The sequence below is a fragment of the Anoplophora glabripennis genome, unplaced genomic scaffold, assembly GCF_000390285.2.
Source record: "Anoplophora glabripennis isolate ALB-LARVAE unplaced genomic scaffold, Agla_2.0 scaffold562, whole genome shotgun sequence".
In the NCBI taxonomy this organism is placed as follows: Eukaryota; Metazoa; Arthropoda; class Insecta; order Coleoptera; family Cerambycidae; genus Anoplophora; species Anoplophora glabripennis.
The window spans coordinates 62992-90230 of record NW_019416696.1 but is presented as its reverse complement, the minus strand read 5'-3'; the positions used below and the strand labels follow the sequence as shown (position 1 = coordinate 90230).

The 27239-nt window shown below is 31.9% G+C and overlaps 2 protein-coding genes across 2 annotated transcripts in view; both read right to left on the bottom strand.

Annotated features, from left to right (window-relative positions):
• Positions 1-1404: 1404 nt before the first annotated feature.
• LOC108910564 (cysteine dioxygenase type 1) lies at positions 1405-12121 on the bottom strand. The gene is made up of 4 exons (XM_018715207.2): positions 11623-12121; positions 4501-4733; positions 1734-1900; positions 1405-1586 (listed from the first exon to the last, which is right to left on the bottom strand). Exons 1-4 carry the CDS (start codon positions 11862-11864, stop codon positions 1551-1553), a joined length of 678 nt encoding a protein of 225 aa, XP_018570723.1. The 5' UTR covers positions 11865-12121; the 3' UTR covers positions 1405-1550.
• A 14141-nt stretch (positions 12122-26262) lies between these two features.
• LOC108910561 (DC-STAMP domain-containing protein 2-like) overlaps positions 26263-27239 on the bottom strand; it is a 32062-nt gene continuing 31085 nt past the window's right edge. The window contains exon 12 of the mRNA XM_018715203.1: positions 26263-26280. Within this exon, the coding sequence (XP_018570719.1) occupies positions 26263-26280 (18 nt within the window). The remainder of the gene's footprint in view (positions 26281-27239) is intronic.

Sequence of the window (27239 nt, the reverse complement as noted above, 5' to 3'; positions counted from 1 at the left end):
AATTTGAATATTAATAGAGTTCTTTACCTACTGATTCTGTGACAGTAAAATTTTTAGGTCTAAATTTGGACACAAACCTTAACTGGAAATGTAACTGTAAAAATATAATATCAAAATTGTCTTCAATAACTTATTTATTTCGAAATATTAGAACAGTCCTAAGTACCGATCAACTCCTTTGTTTATACTATGCCCAAGTTGAATCCCGATTGAGATATGGTGTTTGTTTCTGGGGTAATTCAACTCTCTCGTCCCATGTTTTTATTGCGCAGAAACGTATTTTAAGATGTATGTTTGGTGTTTCAAGTACACATTCTTGTAGAAATATATTTAAACATTATAGAATCCTCACGTTGTCAGGCATTTATATTTTTGAAATATGTGTAGTATACATATTTAAACACAAAAGCAAATTTGTGATAAATAACGAGTATCACAATGTCAATACCAGACAAAAACATAATTTTCATGTGCCATTTGCACGATTAAATTTAAGTACTCGTTCTCCAAACTTTGTAGGGCCTAAAATATTTAATTGTTTACCTGTGGAACTGAAAAATGTAAATAATGAGTTTTTATTCAAAACAAAATTGAAACAATATTTAATAAATAAGTGTTTGTATTCCGCATTAGAGTTCTGTCCTTCAATGTAATTTATGTTTGTGTTTGTATGACTATTCCTATACATGTTGTTCATGTCTAAAAGGAAAATAAATTATTATTATTATTATTGTTATTATTATTATTACTATTATTATCGCGGCGGAGGCGTGCCTTGAAATTTTCCGCCAATGTTCATCTACTTCGGATGTCAAATACAGTCAATTCCAAGAAAATGACGCAGGGATCTTCTTGGAAATCTCAACAAATATCGTATGGACTGTACACAAGGTGTCCCAGAAATTAATGTGAAAATCTTAAGCATATATTTGAGTTATCGAAAGCAACAATTTTTACATACACATAGGTTTTGTGGAGTGATTCGTTATCTTAAAATTGCTATACTTCCTGTTTATTATTAAGTCAAATACTTATCCAACAATAAATATTTTAAATTTATGGAAGTTAAATCATATTAAAAATTAAGATGTCTTCAAAAAATATATATTTTATTTATAGACAAGACAGTGGCTTGTCGGAATATATGCAGCTTCTTTATCTTTAAAAGGCTGATCAACATTTTGCCTTTTTATGTTAGCTTTGGGTAAATATTACACCATGTAAACTTTCCGCCTATCCAAGGAACTAGAAAAATAACTTTTAGAAAATAGTGGGTTACTAGGTTTTACATTATAAGTAATGATTAGTTGTACTTTTCAGAAGTTAACAGTTTCAGACTTTGTTGAATATGTAGGTAGGTACTTAGCTAATCAGTGTAGCGGTATACTAAAAAGTAGATCGGTGTATGTACTACAATATTATTTATTGAGATTTCGATTTAATTATACAAAAATATTAGTTCCTAATCTATGATTGCATATGTTATTATTGCACAAAAACTACACAAAACATTAAAAAATATATGAGGAAGAAAAGATGTACAAAATAAATTAATTATCTTCAGGTTCTTGAAGCTCTTTATTTTCCTGAAAAAAAAAAAAAAAAAAATTTAATGCATTAAATCAGAAGAACAAGACAATATTAAAAAATAAGTGGGCACTTATCGTAACTTTAGTAATCCGAAAAAGTATAATTATAGTGTAAAAATTAATCATGATTGTCTATATACTTACTTTAAGTCGTTTACCATGGATGGAATAGAATGTTACGTTACAAGTCGACTTTTGACCCGTGTTTTGATTAAATACTGAACATCGATTATAAGGAGGGCAATACAAGTGTAGACTTATGGCAGTATCAATGCTGGACACATTTTCAACACGATGGAGACCAATAGAATCTGTAATAAATTAAAATAATTTAATATAATTTTTTAAGAGGTGGAATATAAGAGGAAAGGTATGATATCGTTGGAATATACAAAGAATATCCAACATTGCGTCTTAGATCACTTTTGGGACCAAGTAAACTTGATTTCTTTAACCTATGCATGCATGATTGTTTAGTCAGTGTTTATTCCTTATGATATATTTAAATGTATACAAACATTTAATTCAAAGTTATGTAAAAACATCTAGAAAAATTTTATCCAGGGTTCAAAATAACACGGTGATACTTTTGTCCTGATTATACTATTATGTCACGTTAATTATTCCTTATTTACATGGTTTTTTACTTAAACCATTTTCAGGTTTCTGAATATGCAGAAGAGCAGGACAGATTGTGGATTAGATAATCTAAGAATTATAGACTTTATTCACCCCTTCCTTGTCTCTCCCATATTCCGTGTTGATTATTTCTAATTTAATCAGTTGTGTAGTGAGTTTATGTTCTTATCTTTATTCAAGAAGGACAGGGTCTGTATATTACAGACTGCAAACTACAGTTGTAAAAAATCATTCAACAATTGACTGATGACAAAGCATATGCCAAGAGCTGTACATACGATAAATTAAAAACACATGGCCTCAAATACAATTTTCAAAAGAAATTTAAGATCTTAGTCTATTACACAAGAAATTCTCTAAGCTAGTTTGTTACACAGAGAGCGCAAAGAAAGACTCAGGATTCGGAGTCGGGATTTATGGAGCTAAGAAAAAGATTAAAGCACATAGGTCATTCTAGTTTGTGACAGTCATTGAATACAGTTCAACGGAGTTAATAGGGAGGAACCCTACTACTGTGACAGTCAAAAAGTACTAATGACAATCAGTTCATACTTGATCAAAACCAGTATAGAGTTGTTTGAATGCTTTGGAAGACTAGAAAGTCAGAACGACCTGGCTCTATTGTGGGTATGAGGTATGAAGGATTTCGGGGCAAATAATATATAATTTCTAGCTGTGTTATTAAGACACTCATGAATATCAGACGAAAGACATGTTAGCAAGAAACCGCGAGATTGAGGCAAGCCTTTAGACCGCTTAGAAGGTATCAAAAGGGTTAATAGCAAACTTACTCAACTAAAGTTGCGGATCAATAATGATATTATAGTAGCCGGACTGCTTACAGGGCATTGTAAACTTAGAAAACATCTATCGCCTGGAGGAATCGCATGTATTGTACAGATGTGAATGTGAAGGCCTGGCAAACAGAGCAGAAGGAGCTATTATCAAAATTAATTGTGAAGTCTAATCTAAAGTTAAATGAAGAGCTCTAGGATCGTGGGAGGCTTCGAATAGAACCATGGTTAGTTGCAAGGAAAAGTATCTACAAACAACAATATTAAATATATAACTTAAAATAAAAAAATAATAATTTACAATTAACTATTTTTTTTTTAAATAAAATATAATAAATTTCTTTCTTTGAAATACAATTAGGAAACAAATCAATTGCATTTTTAAAACCCTTATAGTGGCGCCTAAAAAATGTGGCTTGCCAGTTGCAGTATCTTCTATCTCTGCCACTATTTCATATAATTACACAAATTCATTGAATTTAATTTTCATTAAGGATAAGTCGCCAGACAAGTTTTATTTATATGCATCAAACATTTCTTTATCAAAAAACATTAATAAAGCCTAACATCCTTTATCTTGAAAACTACGTCGTTTATGTTGCTGAAAATTTTATCTTTTCTTCTGCATTTTGGTAAGGACTTCCAAAAATTAAATAGGTATAAAAGGGGCAAGAGGAAAACAACTTTGATTTGGATCCTTATTTTCAAATGGAACAAACAGTTTAACTAAGAACAATTGAAATTAAATATTACTGTACTGCGTTCTTAGATGTGTCTATACCATACCTAAAAATAAGGAAAAGAACTTTCATTAGTTCTCACTAAGGCTGTCGGAGATAGCCGCTATTCAATGGCGTGCCAAGCAGGTCAACCGACACATACGTGAGTCGCTGCCTCAGAATGCTTTTCACGTTCACGTCACGTTAGTATACTGTTGCTTTATTATCGTGCGGATGTTGCGTAATTAATTCATATCCGTTAGAGATTATAGTGGTGTATTCTACACAATTTAATTTGTTGCTTCTTAATAAATAATACGTACGCCTATACCCGCGGCTCAGTTCTGGCAGCACTAGTTATAACTCATTCTAATCCAACTATTTCTTACCTTAAAGTCGTTGTTACAGCAATTTTAATAATACAAATTCAAAATAAATTAAAACTAAAATCGTAAACATCTAAAATTTTAATTTTGGTAAAGAATCTCCCAAAAATTAAATTGGTATAAGTGGAGCAAGAGGAAAACAACTTTTATTTGGATGTTTTTTCAAATTGAACAAACAATTTAACTAAAAACAATTTATAGATACCTATAGCTACATTGCTCCATACAATACTTTTTGTTTAAAAGCATGAATCTTTATATCATACCAATATGTTTGTAGTAAATATTTACTATTTTATTTTATTACTTTCTGCTTCATTAAAAAGTAGTGACTAGGGTTTGTAACGAAAAGTATAGTCATAAAACAACCTACCATTAATGTATGTTACTTCATTAATGTTCAGACGGTTTCTTTCTGTTTCTTTCAACTCTCCATTCGGTTTTTCTGGCCACGCGAATCTGATTTCTTCTAAAGACCCTTGAAGCATCTTCATGAAGCAATGGGAATTTGCATGGTCATGAATCGCTGATCCGTGACCTTCACCCCAACAAAGCGTCATCAAGTTGTACTTCCCATTGCCCTCGTCAATTAAGTTTCTGGCATATCTGAAAAGTTACATTCAAATTAATTTTATTAATATATTGTCACCAGTCATAAATATATCTAATATTTTTATAGAAAACTACAATTAAAAGCTAAGTGAACCTAAAACATAGCCGAATGGTACCTACATCAATAAATTTGAGAAACGATTAGAAAAAGCATATAGTATATTATTAGAGACTTTTCATTTGATGGTTACAAGAAGACCACGAACCGTTAAATCTGAATACCTTGATCACGAAAACCTAGACACAATACTCGTACATTGAAAAAATTGAAGAAAAAAGTTGGGGATTCTTGGTGATAGTTCTTGCTGACTTTAGAAAGACTACGCACTGAAAACTTCACCATAATAAATCTGAGTACCTTGATCACGAAAACCTAGACACAATACCTGTACATTGAAAAAATTGAAGAAAAAAGTTGGGGACTCTTGGTGATAGTTGACTTTAGGAATACTACGCACTGAAACTTCGCCATAATATCTCTCGACTATTCTCGTTTGTAGGTTCACTGGATTAGATACTATACAGATTTTCCAGGTTAAATATTACTCGATGATACTCGACTAGAATAACATCAACCATAGGTATTTTAAATTGAAACGAATCTAAAATTGTTTTGTAGTACCATACTACACTACTACTATTCAAGAGTTTCAAAAGTTTTTCAAAAATTTGCAGTTTAGGTTTAAGATTTTTGGGATCAAGGTATTCATGGTTTATACTCTTTCTGTAGTCGCCAATACTGATAACTAAAGGTCCTCTTATGTACCTAGAATTTAGGTTGAAGGTTACTAGGTTCAATATATTAGTTAATAATTGTGGAGTACCTACCAGTGTGTTTTTTTATTATTTCTATACGAACAGGGACCTGCTAAACATATTGATATTTGAAAATTCAAAATGATTTTTCATTCCCTTCAGCCAGCTTAGAACTAGTCTTTTCACTAGATTTATTTTTAAAAAGCATATGCTATTATTAGATCTTGTTTTTTATTCTATTTTAAATGTATCAAGCTAATTTAAATAAATTCAAAACATTTTTTCTAAAAAAAATCCGTTTAAATGAAGTCAAACGATGTTCTTCGATACCAAAAATCTAGATATGCAAAAGATATCTAATGTTCATATAATATGGGAGGGTTTTCTATTGAATTGTTTATATTTACTATGTAATTCTGGTCAGGCTGGGGTTTAGGGGGGGGGGGGGGAAGGACTATGTGGGCTACAGCCCGGACCTCAAGAGAACGGGGGGCCTTGGCAAGATCTGGCAAAATGAAAGCAAAAAGTATTAGGTTTTGCTTTTTTTTTCGAATCTAACCAAAAAGTGTTTAGATTTTCAAATTTTATATCGGCAAGTAGCTCATTGCGTGACTTTTTTTTAACCCAAAAGTGTTTAATTTTTGCAATTTTATATCGGCAATTCGCTGAATTCGTGACCTTTTTTTTACCAAATAGTGTTTAGAATTAAAAATTTTATATCGGCAAGTCGCTGATTGCGTGAATTTTTTTTCAATCAAACCAAAAAGTGTTTTTAGTTTTTTTTTTAGAATAAAACCAAAAAGTGTATCTAGGTTTTGAAATTTTATACCTATCGGCAAGTCGCTCTGATTGCGTGACCTTTTTTTAACCAAAAATGGAGTACCTAAAAATATACTTTACATTCCATTTTATTAGAAACACGCGTTATGAGTTTGTAAATTGTTTTTCTATAAATATACACGTGGTTTTTCGCATGTGCCGGTAAATAAAAATTATCTCAGGACCAATTTCATAATTTTGAAAATTTTCAACCAAACATAAATTAATTCTCATAAATGGTTCAAAAGTTTTTGTGAAATTTACGGGACATTCCAATTTCCCTGTAGGTATAGGTAATAATGAAAAACGAATTGTTTGCAAAAAATAGTTTGTTAGTGGAAAGCTTTTAGTTTATTTATTGAATTAGAAATATTTATGATAAATATATAGGTACGTAAATAGGGCTTAGTCCGCAGAGTAGTTGTTTCGCACAAAATTACTAGTTATTAATTAATATGTTTTTGTAGTTCCTTTTTTGTATACCTAAATACTCTTATCAAAAAACGGATGTGACTTCATCTGAAGAGAAATTTAGGAAATTTTTTAGACTCGAATTAGATTAACATTTCTTAAAGTGTAGTTAAAAAAAAAAACGTTAATTTTTTATCGTTTGCTTTATTTAAAGGATCGGGGCATTTTTCCTGTATTTTTCTAGAAATGTAACGAATAACGAACGATAATAATGATTAAACTTTAAATATTAACTTTGTTATCTTGTGACATTGTAATCACTGATCTGCATATGGCATATACGCACACAAGCAGATAAAATGAAGAAAATAATTATTGACCGTTTAAGAATATTTCCTATAAGGCAACTGTTTAGCCTTGCATGTGTTACCAAGAAGCAAAAGTAATTGCAATACCTCATGGGTATAAAGTACTAATTGTATTATAATACAATACATATATAAAAATATATCTATTTAGTTACCACAGTTCGAAATTAATTTTTTTGATAGTAGAAAATCATAACGGTAATAATAAATTGCCTGTAGAAGTAACAGATTATTTATTAGTGTTTTGTATCTTATTAAATGAAGGAGAAAGACACATTAATTTTTATTTCCACCCTGAAGAAAAGAAAACTTATTGCATACAATAAACCAAATTTTATAAAGCATGTTTAAAAGGATTTGATGACACTTGTAGTGATTTTTAGTTTTGCAGATATGAGAATACGGATTCAAATAAACATATACAGGAATATGGGTTCAAATAAAAAATCCAAATTTTTATACGTACCACCTTTTTGTTTCACCTTGTAGTAATTTATATAAATTACTACAGGGTGACGCAAAAACAAAGTTTAATACTATAATAGGTAAAAGATATACTAACATAGAATTTTATAGATACCTGACTTGGTTGTATAAATATGTACCAAATACCTATTTGCATTTTTAAAAATACATTCTTAAGTAGATCACTGAAATTTCTACGAAACAAACAAATATTGTGAATATTTACATTCCGTATGACCTTATTTGGATAAACGATATTGTTATTGTCAAACTATGTGCGTCGATTAAACATCTTGTTTTAAGTTTACTTTGTGTTAAATATGTAAATTTCGCACTGATTTTCTAAAGGAAAATGATCTGGTTTATTGCACCTAAGATATTCTTGTTATTGAAAAAAAATATTTACTTATAATACTTAAAAAAAGTAGGGACATGATATATTAAATTAAAATTTTATGGACGATATTATCTTTTCCGTTGTCCCGGTTGTCAAATTGAGTTTGACTTATTATTTTTGTAATTGTAAGTAAGTTTTAGTTTTTTATGTTGGATGACAAACCTTTATCATAATGATAATCGTTGGATAATAATCAGGTGCGCATGGGTTTTTCCCAAACTACATTTTATGATCATTTATTGTTGAAGTAAGTTCATAGTTCAGTAAATATTCTAAATCTTTTTCTAAAAGGAAATATTAGATATACATTTGTTTAATTTTTGAAATTAGAATTAGAATAATTGAATTCAATCATATTATCACTCTGTGAGTTAAGAAACGTCATATAAAATATATAAATATTATTTATGTACCATACATCCCCAGTACATCTACTGTCATGTGAAAATTATTTAGGGATTTCCGTCTCGTACTTGCAACAGTTCAATTAAATAAATTTGTTTTTATCAACATTTTTTTTGTCTATCCCTCTTAAGGGATCATAAAAACATGTACCGAAACAATAAAAAATCATGACTTTTTAATAGTTCTTTGTGTACAAACATTTACAAGACATTTTGCAGTTTCTTCAAGCATTTTTAGGAATTCGTTATATCCAATAATATAGTGATCTCTATTTTCATAAATTTTGGTATAGACATTTAAGAAGTTGTAGTATTTGATTAAAATTTTTAACTATTGTTATAAACACCATATTAATTAGTCATCTACCTAACTAATGAAGAAGTATTGCCAAAATCAGAGGAGAAATGTGTCACATTTACCGAAAATGTCCCACATCTAGATATTCGATGAGAAAGGTGAATCTTGACGACTAAAGATTGATTTATAAGATGGTCAAAGTAGTTCAGTATTATTCTTATCATACGTAGCCGGGCAATATCTTGTTGAGAAACTTAATTTGAAAGCATCCTAAGGTAGAATGTCACAAGAAACTCTGGAATGTATGTACCTGCACCTAACGAAGATTGGAGGAGATTTGCCGGAAACAATACCGTAACTCCTCTTAATAACACCAACATAGTGAAGAACATGCCTTTCCACACCAACAGGATAAAAGTTATGCCTTTGCACTAGAAGGTGTTGATCAGGTCATGTACCTTCATGCTCATCCTTTGTGTAGGCTTGAATGAACAAGCCTATAAAAATAAACACAGGGAAAATGGTTTGTTATTCATTCATTTTCCGGTTTTTTAGTAAAATAAATAACCGATTACATGTAGAAATAGCAACACTCGATAACATTTACAATTATGTAAAATCTCCAGGCTTTTTCGCTTTCCTGAAGACATGCTTTTGGAAGACTGCCAACTTTATCAGATCTCTTTCTGCTTTTGGCAATACTTTCCCAAGTAGATTGGAACAGAATATTGTTAATCTTATTACAAACATGCCAAGAAAGTAAACTGAGACAGAATTACATTAGGTGTTCAATTTTTTGTGACAATTAATATATGGCATTTTGGGGAACAAAAATACATCTATTGTGGTCTATAATTTTTAATTACGACTACGACTATTACGACGACAGAAGACGCTCTAGATTGGCACAACAAGGCTATATATGATCCTTAGAACTTGGTTAAATATCCAGAGAAAGCTTCTGATGGCCTGTACGTTAGTGTATTGACTGAAGCTATACAAATTTAGGCGAGATTAGTATGGAAAACGGACCATCCATCGATTAGGATGTAAAATCGTTGGTTCCTTGTTTAAGCTATGTTAGGCAAGTAAAAGATTATCCCTACAACAAAGTGAGGGTTCGAAAAAATGTCTAGGTTGGAAATTGCTCGTCTACCGACATCGGTAGTAGCAGAAATAGACATAAAAGGAAAATAAAAGAAAATTACCCTTTTTTCGATTGTGAATAGAATATTTAGGAACATCAGATACCAGAAAATTAAAAAGCACTAAATTTCCAAAAATGCTTCCTTTGTTTGCTACTCTATTTGGAGAAATTTGGACCAGGGAAAGACGTTTTGTTTCATCTACTACCAGGAAATTATAAAGCATTACATTTCCAGAAATGCTTCCTTTGTTTGCTACTGTATTTGGATAAGGAAATCTGATTACCATGTATTTGGACCAGGTAAAGACGTTTTGTGATGACCATTTAAGAACGATGTTTAAAAAACAATATTTTTAGAAGAAGACCTCTCAAAAACATTTATTTAGGAATAAAAACAAAAGTTGGTGCAATGATGTAATAAACAAAATAATTACTTATTGAAAACACGTATATCAGTTATATCTTCAATTAAATTAAATTGCAAATCTGTCTATTTCTTATTGAAATAAATTCTGTTTCAATAGTAAAAGTTGTACAGTATATCTAAAAGAAAATAAAAACATACAAAACAGGCTTTTTATAGTTATTAAGAAATTTATTAAATTTCTATTTAGTCTTGTTAGCTCTGGATATCTATCTACCTTCCGCAAAAACTTGGCATTTCGATCGATTTAAGAGAAAGGTTTTCTTATTTATTGTACAGTTGCTTCGTTTAATCACCAGGTAACGTCGAAGTTGGCAATTTTTTTTTAAACATTTCTAAGAATTGTCGTCATGTATTTTTCATACAAATTTGATTTGTCATACAAATTGTAAATTATTTGATAATAAAATCGAATGCCTTATGATATTCAGAAACTTGTAATCGATTGTTTCTTTTTACGAAAATTATTAAAAATGGTTACCATTTTTACTAACACATATAATTCAAGTAACTAAAAAGAAAGTAATAAATTGCTCTCTTTCTGTAAATTGGAACAATCAATATCTTAAATTATTTTTTTTATTTTGACTCAATTATGTGGTAGAAAATCATTTCCAATATTTTTGTGAAACAGTAACCGATTACAACGTTCTGAATTTCACAATATTTCACATTTGAAGTTTTTATAAAATAAATTATAATTTTAATGGCAAATCAAATACAGGGTGATCGATTTATTTGAAATAAGCGAAACTAGATTAGTCACTTTTGAACAGCCTGTATAATTTATAAAATTATAAGTACAAAAGTGATTGTGTACAGAAGGTAGAGAAGTATCAAACAATCTAGCAGCAGCATTGTTATCCGACTGATGACTGATACTGATATTGAAATATTAAAAAAAAAATTGAAAATTTATGCAGAAATCAAAAATTTTATAAATTTCCGTTTAAAATAACGCTACCCGATGGATACATCCATAAATATTTTCCTTTAAAACAGTAGTGTCGATAGCTCCATAAGTACTACAAATTTTCATACTTCAAACATTTGTTGCTGCTGTATTTTGCATGTATCTTAAAAATTTTCCATATTTATTTAGATATATGTATTTAGCAATTGACATTACGATATAGTTCAAAAGTTGAACCAGTCAATCTCAAAACATGAAGCGATTTAATGATTAATTTAAAATTCATTTGACCCCTCAATAAAACTAAATTAGATAGATATATATTTGCAAAGACTTGAGCAATATGGAAAAAATAAAGAAATTTTATAAGACTGTTTCTATATGATTTCTACCTATATGTATACCAAAGTATATATAAATATTTTCAATAATAGAATTAATAATGAAATGATTTTTTAATGTAAGATTGAAGATGACTTACCTATACCTACTAAACTTGGCGTACTTCTTCCAGTCCAGAGGGTTAGATTTGTACGACTTCATCACGTAGCTTACCAACTCAATATTCACTGTATCACTTTCAAAAATCAGATTAAGCTCTTTTATTAAATCATCCAGGCAATCTATGACAGGTAAGGTGTTGCCCAAATGTTTATACAACTTAAATTCATAGCTTGCCTCATTGTTGATATTGTTATTAATTACTTTTTTGCACACCGACATTTTAAAATTCAGATTTAGCCTTCGTCACTTCACACTAACAGTGGACTGATCTTCGCATCAATGAACCGTCTTCCCGTTTAAGAAATGACCGATAATCTCAATAACAACATTATCTTGGGTCAATTGTTTCAAAATAGATGTTGAAATAATACCAGAAAATACTGCCGCTGAAGTACTTTTTTTAATGTGAGCTCTCAGCGAAAATACTGCCTTATTGACATCGGACTTACGACTAATGACGGATGTCTTCAGCTGTCTGCCAGTAAACCAAGAGAAATGATGTGAGCGTGCATTAGACCAATGCTGTAACTGATGTGAAAACTCGATTCTTCAATGAAATTTCTAGAGTACTTGGTTCATCGGCCGGAATGGGAAAGGGTAATGCTTAACTAACATTTCCCTGTTTAGAAATTCTTTAACAAGTGCATCTGTGCGAATTCAAAGATTACAACTGGCTCGAAATTTTCCGTATATGTATTTTTGGTATAGAATAATTATACAATAATTATAAATATATACAGAGTATTTTATGACGAGCTGTACATAATATAATAGTAAATCTGTACAAAATTACCACAGAAAAAAATTTTGCATGGTTTAAAATTTGTGGTAAATAATTTGTTTTTGGTATACCTTATACCTACTGAAAATCAACAAACTCTTCAAGTTGTAATTTTACAGTTTTAGGGGTACGTCTTATTTCTATGGCTACTCAGAAGTCAATGAAAAAAAAAAAAAACATTTTTAGTTTTTTTGTTACATTTTCCTCAACATTTGAATTAACAAAGAAATTCTGATAACACATCAGTTTTTCAATATATTTTAACGATGAAAATGTATACAGTAATGATTTTCGTTATTCTGTTGTGTATTCAATAATACCACAATTTTTTACTGTCATTTTATATGTATAGGTACATTCATAAAAATTTTTTCTCCAACCGTCATAAAACAATTATATTTTTTGACTGTCAGTCTTTAAGGTTGACATTGTTCTTACTGAGAAAAAAATGGAATCTTAGCAACAAAATTATTGACTTTTAATCCTAGGAGCTAAAGTTGATATCTTTAGATTATGCCTCGCAAATACAAAATTTGCTCGCCACAAAAGTAACACTTTTAATTCTAATATAACAATATACTATTATCTAAAATTTACATTATATTATATTGTTGGTTATTTTGACGGCACATAAGTTTAAATGTAAAATAAATTACCTTATAATCATTCAATAATGTACCTAATTGTGCATTATGTACGTAGTATTAGCAATATATTCCCAGACGACAAGCATTAAGTTCGGGAATGTGCGTTTACTACGACGGCGAGGCACACATTATTTTTGCCAAAACCCTAAAAATATTAATTACCTAATAAGTACTAAAAAAAAATTATTTCGTACCTAACTACAATCTAATTTCTTATGTAATTGTTTCCTTGACGATCATTGTTTATTTATTGTTGTGATACCTACAAGTATTTTTGTAACGGGTTGAAATAATCAATCCCTGTGACATTTTCGGCTAATAGTCGAGGAAATAAGGCAATGAACCTCCGAAATCTGTGCAGTAAGATGGATCGTGATGCGGTTTTTTGCATTCGATTCGTTAGAGTGTCCAGAAAGTTTGTGACCCTATGTGATCAATGAGAAATGAAAATTGCATCGGTGCATAAGAAAAATGCATTCTAAAAATTGCATCTCGAAGAGTTGAAAATATTGATGGAAATGCTATTTTGCTATTCGGGGGTTTTTGGGGTCGCTGAACACGAATATCACGACGACAACGCTCTCCGAGGTACCTAATGCCCAGGGTGGCCGGTTTCCATGTCGTCTCCTGGAGTTTTGTGGCTATATGGAGACGAAAATGGTTTGAATCCATCAACTACCTGGGTACTAGGTACCTCGAGGACCGTTACCGTCGTGATATTCGTGTTGAGCGACCCTAAAAACCCCGTGGTAACGAGTTTCGGCTAAGTTTATAACGAATTTCCACAAAACTCCAGGAGACGACGTGAAAACCGGCCACCCTGGGCACTAGGTACCTCCGAGACCGTTGCCGTCGTGATATTCGTGTTGAGCGACCCTAAAAACCCCGAGGTAATGAGTTTCGGCTAACAATATGTTTATAACGAATTTCCACAAAACTCCAGGAGACGACGTGGAAACCGGCCACCCTGGGCACTAGGTACCTCCGAGACCGTTGCCGTCGTGATATTCGTGTTGAGCAACCCTAAAAACCCCGAGGTAATGAGTTTCGGCTAAGTTTATAACGAATTTCCACAAAACTCCAGGAGACGACGTGGAAACCGGCCACCCTGGGCACTAGGTACCTCCGAGACCGTTGCCGTCGTGATATTCGTGTTCAGCAACCCCAAAAATCCCCGAGTAGCAAAATTGAACTCATTTCTGTCAATATTTTCCGAGTTATAAATTTTTCATATTTTAACTCTTCGAGATGCAATTTAAAAAATGCATTTTTCTTATGCAACGATGCAATTTTCATTTCTCATTGATCGCATAGGGTCACAAACTTTCTGGACGCTCTAACGAATCGAATGCAAAAAACCGCATCACGATCCATCTTACTGCACAGATTTCGGAGGTAAGGCCGTTTTTAATGCTTTATTTCCTCGACTATAAATACACTCGCGTTAAACAGTTAAAATTGTATTGCGGTACATTTATTTTTTCTCATCACTCCTTAACTTTTCGAAAAAATTCAAGAGATCAAAAAGTTAGTAAATGAATGGGGCTTTTTAGATATATTTAGTAAAAGGAAAAAATTTTATCAAAAATAAATTAGAAGAAAAAATGTCATGGGTTGATTATTTCAACACCATCAGGGTTGAAAAAATTTCAAAAAGTGCAGTTTTTTGGCAGATACCTAATGTTCACCAAGTTTGGTTTCTTTAGCTTGATATGCATGGAAGATAAAAAAGAAAAACTATTTTTTTTTGAAATTTTTGAAAATTTTTGGTTAACTTTTTCAAAAAATTTTATACGATTATATTATTAATTTTTATCAGAGAATCGCCCCTACGAAAGCCGGGACTCGTGATAGATTATTTGTTAGTTCTCGGAACGGATGGGCTAACTCAGTCAACAATAATAATTATTGAAAAGTTAAGGGTCTTCAAGTAGGATTAGCGTCGTCATAAAGTCGTCGAGAACGGGTATCTCTTGTCACCGGGAGTAATAAATTTTCAAAGCTCGACCATCGCAGACTTTAGGGGAAGACCTCATGAAATTTAGCAATGATTTTGAACAAGTAGACTTAGGTCGTTAGGGTCATGTGTTAGGCATCTGTTATCGACTAACTGCGTCGGTTCAGCACATGGTGAAGGAAAAAATCGATATTTCTAATACCGCGTGAAATACATTCGACGTAGGAATTCCAAGACATTTAAATAAGTTGTTAGAATGTTGTGAGGAAAATAATAATAGATCAAATACTTGGTTTTTAGGCGGATTTTCCAAGCTATAAGAATTGATTAAATGAGTTTGACTAATCCTTCCCGTGTTGCTATAGGTACGGGGTCACAAGAGGACGGTGTAGGGTTACTTGTAAGTTCAGTTTAGTCTCAAAATTATCCATACTATTGTAAATTCAGTCAATTAGGTATCAACATGGTACAGTTAAGCCATTTCAACTCCCGATATTCAGAGAGCCCACCAATAAGATAAGAATAGAAACTTCTGGACCCAACAAATGGATGTGTCGAAGTGAGGTGCCGAATTCAGGAGAGATCTCCGAAAAAAGGCAGTTTCTCATTGGATTCCACACAGGGCAGTTTTCTTAATTTTAGAGTCTCGGGTTAATTTAATAACGGATAAAGTCTTTCCAAATTTTGCTATGAATTCGCGTTGGGTTCCCTTAATCTCGGATTGCGTTGTCGCATGTAAAGTAATCAATAATGTTTGTTCGAATCCGCTGTGTCTTCATTATTTTGTTTGTGTTTTCTTATTGTTATTAAAACCCTTCCTGGAAAGTTTTGGTGTTTTCTTGTTCTTCCAACTTAAGTGCAACCCTATACAACCAACCACTTGAATACATTCTACTTGAGCGACGTACGGTAAGTGTCTGGAATTTATTATCTGAACGTACAACATTTCTAAGTTGCCACGTATTAATTAAAGTGTAGATGATAAAAATTATAAACTCCCTTTCGAGAAGTTAATAGTAAATTCCTTAGAAATCCAGTATCGTTATAATACTAGTCATAACGGTAGATAGATAAATAAAGAAATAACCCCCCAGCACAGAAGATAAAACAATCAGAATTATAAGTTGGCGTGGAGGGGGTATTCGCGCAAATCGGTGCACGCACCCCCCACTTTTGGTATGCGAACAAAGTGGCGTAGTTACAAATGCATTTTAGCCATTTTATGAGCCTGTTTGTCGTTTGTTATCCCGAGCGTTGAGCATTGGCGTCGTTTTACGTGATTTATTTTTTTGTGGTGTAAATAAATGATTGTTCGAGTGTATATATAATTATTTTATAAGGTACTGTAAAATTCAGGACAAATTAAGTGTTAGAAAATAAAAGACAATATAAAACCTAGGAATTGTGGTGTTGAAAAGAAATATGGCGTTTCCTAATTTTGATTTACTTTTTTAAATGTTGTTTACAACAATCTGAAAATAAATTAATTTTTTTTTAGTTAATAAAATGTTTTACAATTTAACTGTTTAATGTGATTCGTAAGAAATTAAAATTATAGTCTTAAATGTAAATACTGTTGGTAGATAAATGTCTTCAGCCCATTCAATGGTAAAGTCCTCTTTCAATTTAATATTTTGTTATGCCGCTTATGTGAGCAAAAAAAATTCAACTTAATTTTTCCCGAAAATGGTATATGCTTCCGAATTTCGACAAGTATGCCTTTTTTGTAGTATGATGCTTTAGAGAGTTTACAGAACCGTTTAGAAATGTAATAAATTTTGACTTTTAACATATTTTTTTGCAATTACCTGTATCGGCGACACTGCTTTTCAGAAAGAACCCGTTTGCAAATTATTCTTAACGCACAGTTGATAATTACTCGTGTACAAATTTTTATATATTTATCTTTACCCTATTTAAAGATAATTAAGGAAAACCATTTGGAAAGTAACTTCAACACACTGTATCTCAAAAATAGGGCGTCTAAGAAAAAAACGTTACATGAACTATCCCCATTATTTTACCAAGAGGAACTTGCACACAAGTTTTTCCTTTTCTACATTTTGTACTGAAGTCGACAATATTTTTATGAAAAACCTTATATTCTACTACCCAGGTGTTTCTTGCAATTTATGTACAGGATGTTCCATAAAACTGACACAGGTGTACCAGATTTTCCCTTATTCATTTTGTTAATTTTTTCATGGAATCTTTTGATGAAAAGTTGTATATTTATTGACCAGCCGCTTTTTAGAAAATCTATATATGTACTGGGCGTTCCACAAAATTGACCCACATCTGCTGAATTACGGGCAATTTTTTCCTTTTTCACTTTTAACTTTGTCTTTATTTACTAAAGTCTTTGAATGAAAAATTGTATATTTATTAACCAGGTGTCTTTTTGAATCTTTATACTGGATGTTCCACAAAACTGATCCAATTACCAACAGAACGAAACTTTCCTTAGGTATATTTGTTTCCATTTCTACAGTTTGTACTGAAGTCTGCAATATTTTTATGAAAAATCTTATTCCCTACTAACCACATGTTTTTTGCAATTTATGTACTGGGTGTTTCATAAAACTGACACAGGTGGACTAGGTTTTTCCTTTTTCATTTAACCAGATGCCTTTTTTGGAAGTTTGGAAGAAACTTTTCTTAGTCTTTCCCCGAGCGGGGCCTACTCTTTTTTGAAAAACGTTCTCAATAAACTTTTATATACGGGGTGTTTAAAAACTAAAGTACAGGGTGTTTCAAAAAATGTTATATTTACTAATCAGCGAGGAGAGCACCGCGGAGCGGTGCTCGGGCCGCGCGCAGCGCGGCTCGAGGGCCGAAGGCCCGAGAGAAAGGTCAAACTTCGCGTCAGCGAAGTTTGCCTACCTTTCTAGTTACTACATTTAAAATTTCAAAATATCTGGATAATAGTTTTTTCCTATTTAGGTTGCCTTAATATTTGGTGTTGCCGGTGCATGTCGCCGTGAAGAACTGTATCAATTAAAATTGAATGATATAGATTATTTAGGATCAAAACTTTTGATTAAAATACTGGATAATAAAACGAAAAACCGATTATTTGTGATAAACGAAACTTATATGTCACTGTATAGGAAATATGTTGCACGCCGTACAGAAAATTTTGAAAGTTGCCGCTTTTTCTTTAAATATTCAAATGGGGAAGGTTACAGGCAAGTAAGTAAAATTTTGTAACCATTAACCATTTTGGTTAATGTTGGGGCAGATTTACATTATGTGGTGTTACTAAACAATGCATTTTTGATGTGAGTTGGTTTGCCTAAAAATATATAAAAGGACGTTACGAGAAAGTTTAATTTCCCGTACGGTTTGCGGGTATTGTGGGGTCTGAAATTGGGCCGAAAAAGTACACATTTTCGAACGATTTCAAAAAAAGTTTCTTTGTCCAAATTTGATAATATGTATTACAACAATCTATATGACGCAAAATAACTAATGATTTAATGTGTGCATGTTAAAAAAATATTTAAGCTGGGTTTAATGGGAAAGCTTCTGCATGTTCACTTGCCACATGAAACATTCCCTCTGTATATTTTCCGTAGGTTTCGGTATCTACATTAGATTAAATAATCAGATGTTATATAATGTTATTTCTCATTACCTATCTACAATCAGTTAAACTATACAGGGTGTCTCATAATTAGCTGCCAACCCTGAACAGGCCGATTCTATGATCAAAACTAAGTAAAAAAGTTCATATGAACATGGGTCCGGAAATGCTTCCTAAGGGCACAGGAACCCATTGAAGGAATTTTGCAAATCTGACAATTATTTTCCGTATCTTTAAAGAAAATGAGAAGGCGAGATAGAGGAATAATAAATTTTAAGCTTCATCTTACTAGAAAATTGTTTTCCAATAATATTTTTTTGCATAAATATGCAGGAGGAACTTTTTCGAGACGGCAAGTGAATAAAAATGTTCCATTAGGACTCATAAAATCTGTAAAATCACAATATTAAGTTGTGGAATTATTATGGATCTCATATATCTTGTTAATTATTTAATTAATTTTGAATTGTTCGTAAATTTATCTATTTTTGAAATACATTTTCCACACTAGGTATACTATTTATAAAAACGTTGAATATTTATGATGATTTTTTAGTTAAAATTGCAAAAAGTTTAAGGATTAATTATATCATCAAATGAAGCGTATCTACAGGTATATGCTGCCACCTCAAAACCTTCTGATTATAGATTTAAATTCCACACGTTAACTTTATGTTGAAATACATATTTTTAGAAATTAACACATTAAGCTTAGGAATAAAGGCTAGTATTAAAAAAATACGTCTTATCGAAATTTATGCGACTATTTTAATAAGGAGTTATTAAATGATAAACTCGTGGAAATTTATTTATTCCTAAATATTTTTACCATTTGACAGAATTTAGTAAAAACAAATATTAGATAATAACAAAAATAAAATTTGTTAATGTTTATAATAATTTGAAATCAAGTGTGTAAAATTATTTGTAGCCGATATTTGACTTGTGACCCTTATCGAAATGATAAAATATCTTTTAACAGGCGTTAATATTATTTCTTATTCGAATAATATCTAGTTATTACTGGTTATTTAAAATGATTGTTTAATTATATATTTACTGAATAACAAATAAAGGTAAACGATATTTTGTTTAAATTTCCAACAATTTTTTTGATCTAATTTGTTTAATTACTTAAATAAGTACCGCAATAATTAATCTTGATGACCCAAAAACAATTGTTATAATCATGGTTTTATGTTTTAACGTATCGAATATACCGCAAAAGGCTTTCTACAGTGTTATTAATTGTATTGCTGGGTCTTTAACTTAACCGGAATCACAGTCAGGCAGTTCAGAAAATTATCCTGTGATGAATAAAGTAACTGTAAATATTATTTTCACCGGCGACCACTAATTGCTTGTAACTTTATTTACTATAAATATTAAATATATATCAATTTATTCACATAATATATTATAATAAATACATTTATCTGTAATCATAACTTTTATAAGCACAACAGCTACATTCGTGTTCACAAACTCTACGAGGGGATGGAGTTGCAGATCTTTGTCGACCCTTGTATCTCTGTTGGTTTCCAGACACTTTATACCACTCCCCAGAATTCTGGTCCATTTGCCACCGTGTTTTACCCTCCTCGCTATGGGTAATCTGGGGTAATTTCTTTTTGATATGTTGTTTGGGTTGACTTTTCTTCTCCATACTACTCCTCGCTCTAGCCTCTCTTCTGCAGGTGCATATATTACCTCCACAACACACTTGCTTTTCGGAAGTCAACTCAGATATTCTTTGGATTATTGGCTCTTCGCTTTCACTTGTTTCGTCGTAGTCAATTATAGGTTTTTCCAAAGGTTTATTATACTTGCTCCTACGTTCGAACTCTTGCATTGCTCTTCTAACTCTGTTCCTATTTCTAGATTGCAAAGTCTCCTCTAACTCTTGAACTAAGTCCATGTATTCATCGCTGTTTTGGTACGGAAGATCGTGACGATTTGGGAGGGGATCCTGATAGTAGTCACTGCTTTCGTCATCTTCCTCATTATCTTCGGAACTCGTGCTTAATTCGTACTTCAAATGTCGGTATTGGGAAGGCACAGCAGTTCGAGGAGCTCGATGAACTCGAGGAGGTTGAGGGGGTCGAGGAGGTCGAGAAGATCCAGGAGATTTTCTACAGCTTCTACAGTCTCCTTTACAAGAGCAAATCACAATACTTTCTGCTTTTTGTCTAGATTGTGGACGTTCAGGCCGATGCTGGGAAAGACCTGAAGGGTAAGCCTCCATAGAGCCCCTATACTGAGATTCTTGAAGAGAATATCCACTATCTGAAGGAAATTCCATATAGCGTCTCATTGGAAGACTAGGTCGTCTTTGAGTGGAATGCATACTGTAGTCTGAAGGGGCATCTGAAACATATTTTGGATGTTTCTCTATGCATCCAGGACAACTTCTACGGGGACCAGCCCCATATTCTATGTTTCTCCAATTGACGAATTCCGCAAAGTTAGGAGGCAATGGGGGACATTTGCAACTACTGTAGTTGCAAGAACTATGTGACGGTTCGTGACTCTGGTGGCTGTTCGGGTGGCTCAAATCGTTCGGGCGACTCAAGTTACTTGGGTGGTTCAGGTTGTTCGGTTGGCTCAGATTACTAGTATGGCTCGGACTTGTTGGGCGGCTCAGATTGCTTTGATGACTCGGGCAGCTCTGATAACTCAGGCTACTCTGATGAATTTGGCTGCTCTGTCGACTCTGACACTCGCAGTAACTTGCTGAGGAATGCGAAAGTTGCACTATTTTCGAACTTTCGTCGATATGTGAAGTATTACTGTAAATAGTGCTATTAGATGTTTGTTGATTTTTGTCACTTGTTAAAGCAGTCCTTGGATCTGTCGATGACTCCTTAACGGGATACTTTTCTGTCGTTTCTACAATCTTATCTGTTCTAGGGACAGGTCGTTCAACCACAATTTTATCTGTTCTAGAGACAGGTCGTTCCATTGCCTCGGCATCTATTTCGGATTCAGCAATAATATTTTCACTTTGCTGACTCAAACTCGAGACACTGCTCTTAATTGTAGTTATATTTGGTTGCACGCGACAGTGCTTGAGGATTGAAGCAGGACAAGTTTGGGTCACTTCGTCCTTGTGTACAATAGTTTCACAGTTACAATATTTAGATATGCATGAAGAAGATTGTTTTATAGGCAAATTAGGTTGGATTTTCTGATCACCACCTTCTTTAGGCTTATTCTTGTGGATCTTGTTTTGCTCTTCAGATGGTTTCCCACTTTTATTCTGTAATACAGTTTCTGTTTCCGGTATAACCGATAAACTTTCACGTTTGATTGCAGACTCTCTATTATGTAAACTAGATCTCCTATGTTCTTTATTGTATAAAATAAGACTTCTAGATTCTTTATTACGCAAACTAGGATTTTTGGAAGACACGGAGTTTGCTCTAAACTCTGCTATACTGCAGGGAGCACCTAAGATACTGGTACATAAACTTTCGCTCAAATTGCTGCTGGACGAAGTTTTTATATCGTGTGCTGATGTAGTTGCAGCAGACAAGTTTTTGTTGGGTAAAGTCTGAATTTTGTGCGTCGATCCAGTTTCAGCATTTGGCTGTTGGGACCTATCCGCGTCTTCTTCTTGGACTGTATCTTTTTCCGGCAACTCTGTAATCAACACTTCGCCTTGTTTACAACCGCAAAAATTTTGCGGTTCTATTGTTGTCATCGGAATATCACAATCTCTTGTGGGTGTTAAATCTTCTATGCTGACAAAGTATCTGGCAATCAGTTCTTTTCTTATTTGTGTCTTTGAATACTTCAGCAAGTTCGTTAGAGACGTAGTATCTACAAAAAAGTACATGGAAGTAATTATATTGCGAAAAGTGAACGAAAATACCTATCCTCGAGAAACTGGTGTCTTCGGTGTCACTTATATTTAAAGAATGATAATAATTTCCTATGTGACCGGTCGTTCCTCCTCTAACTCTATCTTCTTCCTCTTCCTCGGAGGAAATGTAATGCCTTCGATTAGATGTGCTTCTTTGTCTAAGAATAGCAGAGTCGAGGGTAGTTGAGGTTGGGGTGTCGAAATAACTTTGATTATAATTACGTGCCCTCAATTCTACTTCGTTCCTTCTGTCTTTTGAATAAAATGGTAGGACATCAGAATCCTTTTTACGCTGTAATTTAATATAATTATTAACGACTTATCGTATTATTTTACTTAATATAAATCAATTTGAAAGGTCTACTGTCACATGACCGTCATTTACAAACTGGAAACATAAGAGTAACAATAATTATTAACGAGTGGAAAAAAATATTCTTTCAGAAACGTAGAATATTATTGTGAAAATATGAGTATTTTGTTCATAGATCTAATACTGTATTAGATTTTGTTAGCTATGATTTAAATTTACCTGTATTTTATTACTGCGAAATTTACGTAAGTGTCGAAACAAACAAACAAAAACAAAATTAAAATCAATCTATTAGAAAAAAATAACAAATAAATAAAGTTCGAAAACCTGTTGTTGGAAAATATGATTTTATATTCTAATATTGTAAAGTTGGTAGAACTGAATAGTGAAATTCATTTTTAATAAGTAACGAGAAATGTTTTGTTTTTCATATAATAGTTGAATGTATGTTGTGTAAATAAAAAACTGTAAATTGAAGGAATATTAATATATATTTTTAACATGGTAGCAGCAGTCTGTGGTTTATAATTTTGATCTACAAAGATTAAAGAGACGTTCTAGAACAGAATATAAAGAAATGGCCGAAAAGAAAGAAGATTTCGTATTGCACACGTTTGATAGAAAAGGCTACGATAAATGGAAATTCAGATTAATGCTTTTGCTGGAAATGAAAGAATGCGATGAAACAGTGATTAAAGGAAGTAAACCTAATGAAATGAGTGAAACTGAATGGAGAAAGAAAGACATAAAAGCCAAAAATTACATAGTTAATAGCATTTCAAATAGTCAACTGGAAATGATTATCTCATTAAAAACAGCAAAGGAAATGATCAAGAAATTAGATGAGATGTACTTAGTGAAAAATAGTGCAATGAAGTTACTATGCAAGAGAAAATTATTAAACTTAAAAATGAGTGAAAGAGACAATCCATTAAAATTTTTTAATGAGTTTGAAAGATTAGTAAATAAACTGGAAAATACAGGTGAAGACGTTAGTGAAGAGGATAAGTTGAATTACCTATTATTAGCATTACCAGAGATATAATAGATGCGCTACCCGAAAAAGAAAAGTCCTGTGAATATGTAAAATCGAAGTTAACAATTGAATTTCAAAAAAGGGAGAGTTCCAGTGTAAACAAAAATAGTTTTCAAGCATTTAATTCTCATGTAAAGAAATATCGAAACAGTAACAGAAGATTTCAAAATTACCAAGGACAGCGAAATGAAGACCGAACTAAATACAACAATACAAAAAAGTGTTTTAGGTGTCACAGAATGGGACATACACAGAAATTTTGTCGCGCAAGAATACCAGAGCAAGAAGGATCAAGAAATAATAGACAAGAAAATGAGAGAGGCAGTTATCATGTCGCTGGGCAGTCATCAGTGGAACAAAACGAAGATGAAGAAAACTATACATTTCAAGTAGAGGTTATGGTGGCAAATGCAGAACCCTGGAGAGAAAAAGAAGGTCAAATTAGATAGCTATTAGACAGTGGATGTTCAGATCACATAATAAACTGCGATAAGTATTTTTCAAAATTTGTTAATCTTGAAAATCCAGTTAATGCTAAAGTAGGTGATGGTTTTTCATTAGCATCTCATAAGTTAGGTGACATAACTGTTTATTTTAATAATAATGGGATAACTACTAAAACTGATATCAAAAATGTTTATTATGTACCAAATATGAAACATAATCTGTTAAGCGTCTCTTGTATAACTAATAAAAGTAATACCTATGAAGAAAATATTGCAAAAATCAAAAATTGTAAAGGGAATATAATTGCCACAGCTTTTAAAAAGAACAAATTGTACGAATTAGAAAGCAGTGTTCAAAAATGTGTAGAAAGTAATTCAAATTCTTATGTTAGCTTTGTAGATATGTCAAAAAAGGAAAAATGGCATCGTATGCTTGGTCATGTAAATTTTGATGATTTAAGAGATATGGGTAATTTAAAGGTAGCTGAACGTTTACCAAGTAAAATAGAAAATGAATTTTTAAAATGTGAAATATGTTTGGAAAATAAAATGAGTAATTTGAAATTTAAAAATAATAGAAGCAGGGCAAATGATGTTTTAGAAATAATTCATACAGATGTTCACGGTCCAATTAAACAAACAGGTTATAAAGGTGAAAATATTTCGTAAGTTTTATAGACGATTTTAGTAAAATTGCTGTTATTTATTGTATTAAGCAAAAGAGTGAAGTTTTTGATTATTTTATACAATACACTAGATTAATGCAAAATAAAACTGGAAAGAAAATGAAGGAAATTCATTGTGACAATGGGAAAGAATATATAAATAAAGATTTTTACAGTTTTGCAAAAAAGGAAGGTATTTACTTACGACCATGTCCTCCTCGTACACATGAACTAAATGGTGTTGCAGAGAGATACAACAGAACAATCATGAATCGTGCTAGATGTTTAATGAGAGAAGCTAATATAGACAAATGTTACTGGCCTGAATGTGTTAATGCTTATATAGGGAACCGTTTACTGGCAAATACAAAGATAAGGAAAACTCCATATGAAATATTTTTCAGAAAGAAACCTGATTTGTTAAATTTACGTTTGTATGGAAGCAAAGTATATGTCAGAATCCCTGAAGAATGTCGAGAATCAAAGCTGCATCCGAAAGCTGTCAAAGGAATTTTGATTGGTTACACAGATGGTTATAAAGTATTAGTAAACGAAAAGGTTATTAAAAGTAAAAATGTGCAATTCATAGAAAATGATGTAAAATATATAAGAATAAGGAGCGAATCGGATTCAGAAGGTAGTAATTCACATAATGAAGAAGACTATGATAACAGAGAAAATGATAGGTCAGAGGCTATTTCAGAATATACAGATGATGGTACTAAGGAGGTGATTGAACCAACTCGTCAAAAACGACAAATAAAATTGCCAAAACGATATGATGATCATATATTATATGCAAATTATACGAATATTTTGGTTTCAGAAAATTATGAAGAAACAGTGAATGGCTCAGATTCTAGAAAATGGAAAAACGCAATAGATGAAGAAATAAATAGTTTAGAAGAAAATGAAACATGGAAAATTGTTGAAGCACCAGAAGATAAGAAGATCATAGAAGTTAAATGGATATACAAAATTAAGACAGATGGAAGATATAAAGCTCGTGTGGTAGCAAAGGGTTTTCAACAGAAATATCAGGGAGAAGAAGAAACTTACTCGCCTGTAGCAAGAATGTGTACATTAAAAATATTGTTGTCTGTTGCTTGTAATCGTAAGTGGAAAATTGAGCAAATGGATGTCCAAACAGCATTTAAATGGAAAAATCAAATCAGAAGTATATATTTACCCACCAGATGGTTACAAGATCGAACAAAATAAAGTATGTCTTCTAAGCAAATCCCTTTGTGGTCTAAGAGAAAGTCCACGTGACTGGTACGAATGTTTTCATGAATTTATGTCAAATATTAACTTTAAACGATCAAACTTTGATTATTGCCTATACATGAAAAATAACAGCGGAAATTAACTATATGTTATCTTGTACGTAAATGATTTATTAATTTGTGGTTTAAGTATAAAGCAAATTGAGGAAGTTAAAATACTTTTAAGTCAAATATTCAAAATGAAAAATTTAGGTTCAGTTAAACAATACTTTGGTATGGAAATCGACTACAAACTGCTTGAAAATAAAATGAGTCTAAGCCAATTAAATTATATAGAGTCGTGAGCTGAAAAATATAATGTTAAAGAATCAAAAGTTGTATATACACCTGTGGAGCTAAATTTAAAATTAGAGACTGCAGAAAATAGTGCTCCTGAAATAAAATTTAGAAACTTGATAGGCGCTCTTTTATATGTAAGTTCAGGTACGCGACCAGACATTTGCTTGCTGTAAACTATTTGAGTCGTTTTCAAAATAGCTATAGTGATACTCATTTTAAATACGCATTACGTGTTTTGAAATATTTATACAGCACTAGATTTATGAAGTTAACGTATGGTTCAAATTTAAATAATATATTAGATGCTTAGGTCGATGTTGACTGGGCCTCAGATTTGATCGATAAAAAACCTACAACTGGTATACTTATTAGAGTGTTTGGAAATCCAATAATGTGGAAATCTCGAAAACATAAGGTTGTATCAAGAGCATCGACACATGCTGAATTTTATGCTCTTGCTGACTGTGTTAAGGAAATTCTACCGATCAAAGGAATATTACTTGATCTCAACGTACAAATTGATAGTTCTATTAAAATTTATGAAGATAATACAGGTGCCATTGCTTTAGCAAAAAATGGTAAATTTTCCAAAAATTCTAAGCATATAGATATTAGTTATCATTTTGTCCACGATTATCATAACCAGGGAAACAATCAAGTTTTAAAAATTCATACAGATGACCAAATTGCTGATATCTTAACAAAATCATTAGGAACACAAAAATTTGAATAC